Source organism: Larimichthys crocea, unplaced genomic scaffold (genome assembly GCF_000972845.2).
Source record: "Larimichthys crocea isolate SSNF unplaced genomic scaffold, L_crocea_2.0 scaffold146, whole genome shotgun sequence".
NCBI lineage: Eukaryota > Metazoa > Chordata > Actinopteri > Sciaenidae > Larimichthys > Larimichthys crocea.
In genome coordinates this window covers 158384-163816 of record NW_020852003.1, presented here as the reverse complement: position 1 = coordinate 163816, position 5433 = coordinate 158384, and the positions used below count along the sequence as shown (strand labels likewise).

At 50.8% G+C, this 5433-nt stretch overlaps 1 protein-coding gene across 1 annotated transcript in view; it reads left to right on the top strand.

Annotated features, from left to right (window-relative positions):
• Window positions 1–2369: 2369 nt before the first annotated feature.
• arfgef3 (ARFGEF family member 3) overlaps window positions 2370–5433 on the top strand; it is a 34155-nt gene continuing 31091 nt past the window's right edge. Inside the window, exons 1-3 of the mRNA XM_027275528.1 lie at window positions 2370–2378; window positions 2432–2572; window positions 5083–5157. Coding sequence (XP_027131329.1) covers window positions 2370–2378; window positions 2432–2572; window positions 5083–5157 — 225 coding nt within the window. The remainder of the gene's footprint in view (window positions 2379–2431; window positions 2573–5082; window positions 5158–5433) is intronic.

Here is a 5433-nt window from a genome sequence, read left to right as displayed (position 1 = left end):
GACGAGTAACAAGAGATTCATCAAGTTTTAGAGACTCAGCAAGTCTCAGATTTCTAGTCTCTACTTGTCTCCTGTTAATCAGAAGACTAGTTTTAGACAGTCTGTGGGGACATCACGGAGACTATGTCCCCACAGACTGTCTAAAACCTGGACGTAGTCTCCGTGACGTCCCCGCAGACTGTCTAAAACCTGGACGTAGTCTCTGAGACGTCCCCGCAGACTGTCTAAAACCTGGACGTAGTCTCTGTGACGTCCCCGCAGACTGTCTAAAACCTGGACGTAGTCTCTGTGTCGTCCCCGCAGACTGTCTAAAACCTGGACGTAGTCTCCGTGACGTCCCTGCAGACTGTCTAAAACCTGGACGTAGTCTCCTGTGACGTCCCCACGACTGCTAAAACCTGGACGTAGTCTCTGTTTTTTGATCACATGTTTTTTCTCGCGCAGAGACTCTGGAGTCTCAGGATGGATCAGTCAAGATTTGCGTCGCAGCTTCGGTAAGTTTAGCAAACCTAAAGAGAACGTAGTGAGAACGTAGTGAGAACGTTCTTTGCATAGTAACTGAAAACCGATGGTGTGTTTTTCCAGAAGCTTTGTTAGCCCCCCTCAAGTGTTTGAATACAGACGAGTTATCCTCACACTGGTTTTACTGCAGGCGGCTCACACACACCTTATTTTACACACTGTGTGTGTGGTGTGTGTGTGTGTGTGTGTGTGTGTGTGTGTGTGTGTGGTTTTAACTCATTTGAATATCAAATAATCCTCAGATGAAAATGCAAATATTAAACTCGAGCAAGGAGTCCTCGTTACACATTGTTAAACATGACTCAGACAAACACTGACATGAGGTAATAATTAGATATACAGCATACGTGTGTGTGTGTGTGTGTGTGTGGTGTGTGTGTGTGGGTGTGTGTGGTGTAATCACAGTGGTTCTTTGAATGTCTCTGAAACACTCGACAGACTCGATCACAGAAGAGTTCACGTGAAGCCGACACAGGAAGTGCTAAAAGCTGCAGTTCCTCCTGTCGTCCACTGGAGGCAGTCCCTGGACGACGCCCATAAATGATTCATTCCACAGCCTCTTTGGTTTATTGGAGTTATTGGAATTAAATATTGATGACGACGTCGAGCTGCTCTGTCCACACACAGAAAGAAGAGGCCTGACTCGACACAACGCCTTTATCCTGTTGATTCTGTCTTAACGAACCGACACAATTAACAGGATCAGAGGTTTTGATTGATAAACTCAGATTTCTTTTTAGTGTTGGCGCTCATGAAATCGTTGGACCTGTTGATCTGCCCTGCCAGCCGTTTGAAGAGTTGTCAGTTGTGACAGCTCGGAGATGAAGCCCTGCAACTGCAACCACCAATCAGCAACAGAGCCACAGCAACGCAACCGACCGCAGATAACGAGACCGTACAGAGGATAACGAGACAAAGAGAGACTCGCGGTCGGGTTATGTAACGGACTCGGTACCACAGTCCAGGCAGCCCGGCTAACAGACTGAGCTAACAGCAGCTAACAGACTGAGCTACGAGAGCTAAGCGCTAACGACTGAGCTAACAGAGCAACGCAGCTAACAGAAACTGAGCTAAAGAGCTAACGCAGCTAACAGACTGAGCTAACAGCAGCTAACAGAGCTAACAGCAGCTAACAGCAGCTAACAGACTGAGCTAACAATGAGCTAACAGCAGCTAACAAACGAGCTAACAGTAGCTAACAGACTGCGCTAACATGAGCTAACAGCAGCTACAAACCGAGCTAACAGCAGCTAACAGACTGAGATAACATGAGCAACAGCAGCTAACAGACTGAGCTAACATGAGCTAACAGCAGCTAACAGCAGCTAACAGACTGAGCTAACATGAGCTAACAGCAGCTAACAAACTGAGCTAACAGTAGCTACAGACTGCCTAACATGAGCTAACAGCAGCTAACAGACTGAGCTAACATGACGCTAACAGCAGCTAACAACTGAGTAAACAGCAGCTAACAGACTGAGCTAACAGGAGCTACGCAGCTAACAGACTGAGCTAACATGAGCTACAGACTGAGCTAACAGCAGCTAACAAACTGACTAACAGCAGCTAACACTGACTAACAGAGCTAACAGCAGCTAACAGACTGAGCCTAACATGAGCTAACATCAGCTAACAGGAGCTAACATGAGCTAACAGCAGCTGCAGTTGGCAGCAGTTTACTTCACTGTCCATCATAAACTCTGTAAATCACAGTACACACAGTGAGCTGTATATGTGTGTCTCCTGCAGGGAGCGCTGTCTGCTGCCTCTGTCGATGGCTCTGAGTCTAAAAACACAAACTGGGACAGACGGCGCTGACGGGATGCAGTAGTGAGGATTGACCCGGTATGAGATCGGTACTCAGGTGGGGCCTTGACCTCTGACCTCTCCTCCCCTCTCGTCCAATCAGAAGCTCTGTGTGGAGGAACAGGTTTGTGGGCGGGGTCACCATGGAGGTGGAGGTCCTGGAGAGAAGCAGCTGCTCAGCCAGATGTTTGGAGGCCACAGAGTGACACCGCTCTACGAAGACCTGCAGGTGGAGGTGATGAAGGTAAGGCCTGCAGAGGCACGACACACTGTGATGATGATGATGATGATGATGTGAGATGATGAGTGATGATGAGATGTATGAAGATGATGATGATGATGATGTGAGATGATGAGATGAGAAGATGATGATGAACCTGTCTGTGTCTCCGTCAGGTCCTGCTGTGCATCCCTACTCACCAAACTTTGACATTACGGAGACTCCATCCTGAGGATCGCTCAGGTGAGACATTTTCACCGTTAAACTGGATCCCACCTGAATACTGAAGGGACGTTCCAAACCTGCTCACAGCAGACAGAAGCTGAATGCAGCCGCCTGTTGTCTGGACAACAGGTGTGTCCAGGTGACGTGTGACGTCCATTAACAGCCCAGAAAAACCGTTTCACGATGTTAATATGCTGAGTGTCCTCTGAGACGTCCCCCCCCGCAGACTGTCCTAAAACCTGGACGTAGTCTCCGTGACGTCCCCGCAGACTGTCTAAAACCTGGACGTAGTCCCGTGACGTCCCCGCAGACTGGTCTAAAACCTGGGACTTAGTCCCCGTGACGTCCCCGCAGACCGTCTAAAACTGGAACGTAGTCTCCGAGACGTCCCCGCAGAACTGTCTAAAAACCGGACGTAGTTCCGTGACGTCCCCGCAGACGGTCTAAAACCTGGACGTAGTCTCCGTGACGTCCCGCAGACTGTCTAAAACCTGGATTAGTCCCCGTGACGTCCCGCAGACTGTCTAAAACCGGGACTTAGTCTCCGTGACGTCCCCGCAGACTGTCTAAAACCGGGACGTTATCTCCGTGACGTCCCCGCAGACTGTCTAAAACCTGGACGTAGTCTCCGTGAACGTCCCCGCAGACTGTCTAAAACCTGGACTTAGTCCCCGTGACGTCCCCCGCAGACTGCTAAAACCTGACGTAGTCTCCGAGACGTCCCCGCAGACTGTCTAAACCCTGGACGTAGTCTCCGTGACGTCCCCACTAGACTGATAAAACCTGGACTAGTCTCCGATGACGTCCCCCACAGACTGTCTAAAACCGGGACTTAGTCCCCGTGACGTCCCCCGCGACTCTAAAACCTGGGACGTAGTCTCCGAGACGTCCCCGCAGACTGCTAAAACCTGACGTAGTCTCCGTGACGTCCCCACAGACTGTTAAAACCTGGACTAGTCTCCGTGGACGTCCCCACAGACTGTCTCAAACCTGGGACTTAGTCCCCGTGACGTCCCCGCAGACTTGTCTCCGAAAACCTGGACGTATCTCCGAGACGTCCCCGCAGACTGTCTAAAACCGGGACGTAGTCTCGTGACGTCCCCGAAGACTGTCTAAAACTGGACTTAGTGCCGTGACGTCCCCACAGACTGTCTAAAACCTGGATGTAGTCTCCGTGACGTCCCCGAAGACTGTCTAAAAACCTGGACTTAGTCCGGAGACGTCCCCCTAGACTGTCTAAAACCTGGACTTAGTCCCCGTGACGTCCCCGCAGACTGTCTAAAACCCTGGACGTGTCTCCGTGACGTCACCCGAGAGACTGTCTAAAACCTGGACGTAGCTCCTTGACGTCCCCGCAGCGTCTAAAACCTGACGTAGTCTCCGTGACGCCCGCAGACTGTCTAAACCTGGACTTAGTCCCCCGTGACGTCCCGCAGACTGTCTAAAAACCTGGACGTAGTCTCCACGAGACGTCCCCCAGATGTCTAAAACCTGGACGTAGTCTCCGTGACGTCCCCACAGACTGTATACTAATAAAAAAAAAACCGGACTTGTTCTCCGTGAGTCCCCACAGACGGTCTAAAACCTGGACTTAGTCCCCCGTGACGTTCCCCGCAGACTGTCTTAAAAAAACCTGGGAACGGCTCCGAGACTTCCCGCAGGACTGTCCAAACCCTGGACGTGAGTCTCCGTGACGTCCACCACAGACGTATAAAAACATGGAACTTAGTCCTCCGTGAACGTCCCCCACAGGACTGTCGAACAACCTGGACTTAGTGCCCCGTGACGTCCACCGCAGACTGTCTAAACCGGACGTAGTCTCCGAGACGCCCCGCAGACTGTCTTAAAACCTGGACGTAGTCTCCGTGGACGTCCCCGCAGAACTGTTCTAAAACCTGGACTTTAGTTTCCGTGACGTCCCCCACAGGATGTCTAAAACCATGGATGTAGTCTCCGTGACGTTCCCCACAGACTGGTCTAAAACCTGGACCGTAGTCCTCTGAGACTGCTTGTGGTTCAGCCTTGTGTCGGCGACAAAGTGAGATCAGTTTTCTCTCTGTGGTTCTCCTCTCCCAAAATCCGTCTCGTCTTTACCACGGTAACCTGTGACGCTCAGGAAACCTCCCGTTAACTCCTCCTGACAGTCGAGGTTTGTCTGCGATGCTTGCGTCATGACCTTCTCTGTGACTCACACTCGGAAAAATCGCACACGACAGGTGTGGTGTGTGTGTGTGTGTGTGTGTGTGTGTGTGGTTGTGGGGTGTTTCAGAGTTGCCATTGAGACATACTGTCCGCATGTCACCACGCAGCACAAACACGGCGGTCAGAGCAACGCTGAGCCAGAATACTGGGAGACCTACGCTGCAGCGGACAACAGACAAGAGGTCACACACCACAACAACACACACACCTCCCCCCCACCTCAACCTACACACACACACACACACACACACCTCCACTACTACACACACCCACCACGTCGACCTAACATCACAGCATTAAAAACAGTTATGGAATTAAGTTTATTCAAATTATAGGATGGAAGTTGAGCGGCAACAAAAATCTGAAGTGACTGACAGCGTGACATAATCTGTAAATCTAAAAACATCTGGGGCCTCATGTACAAAGCGTGCGACGCACAAAAAGTGGGCTTACGTCCT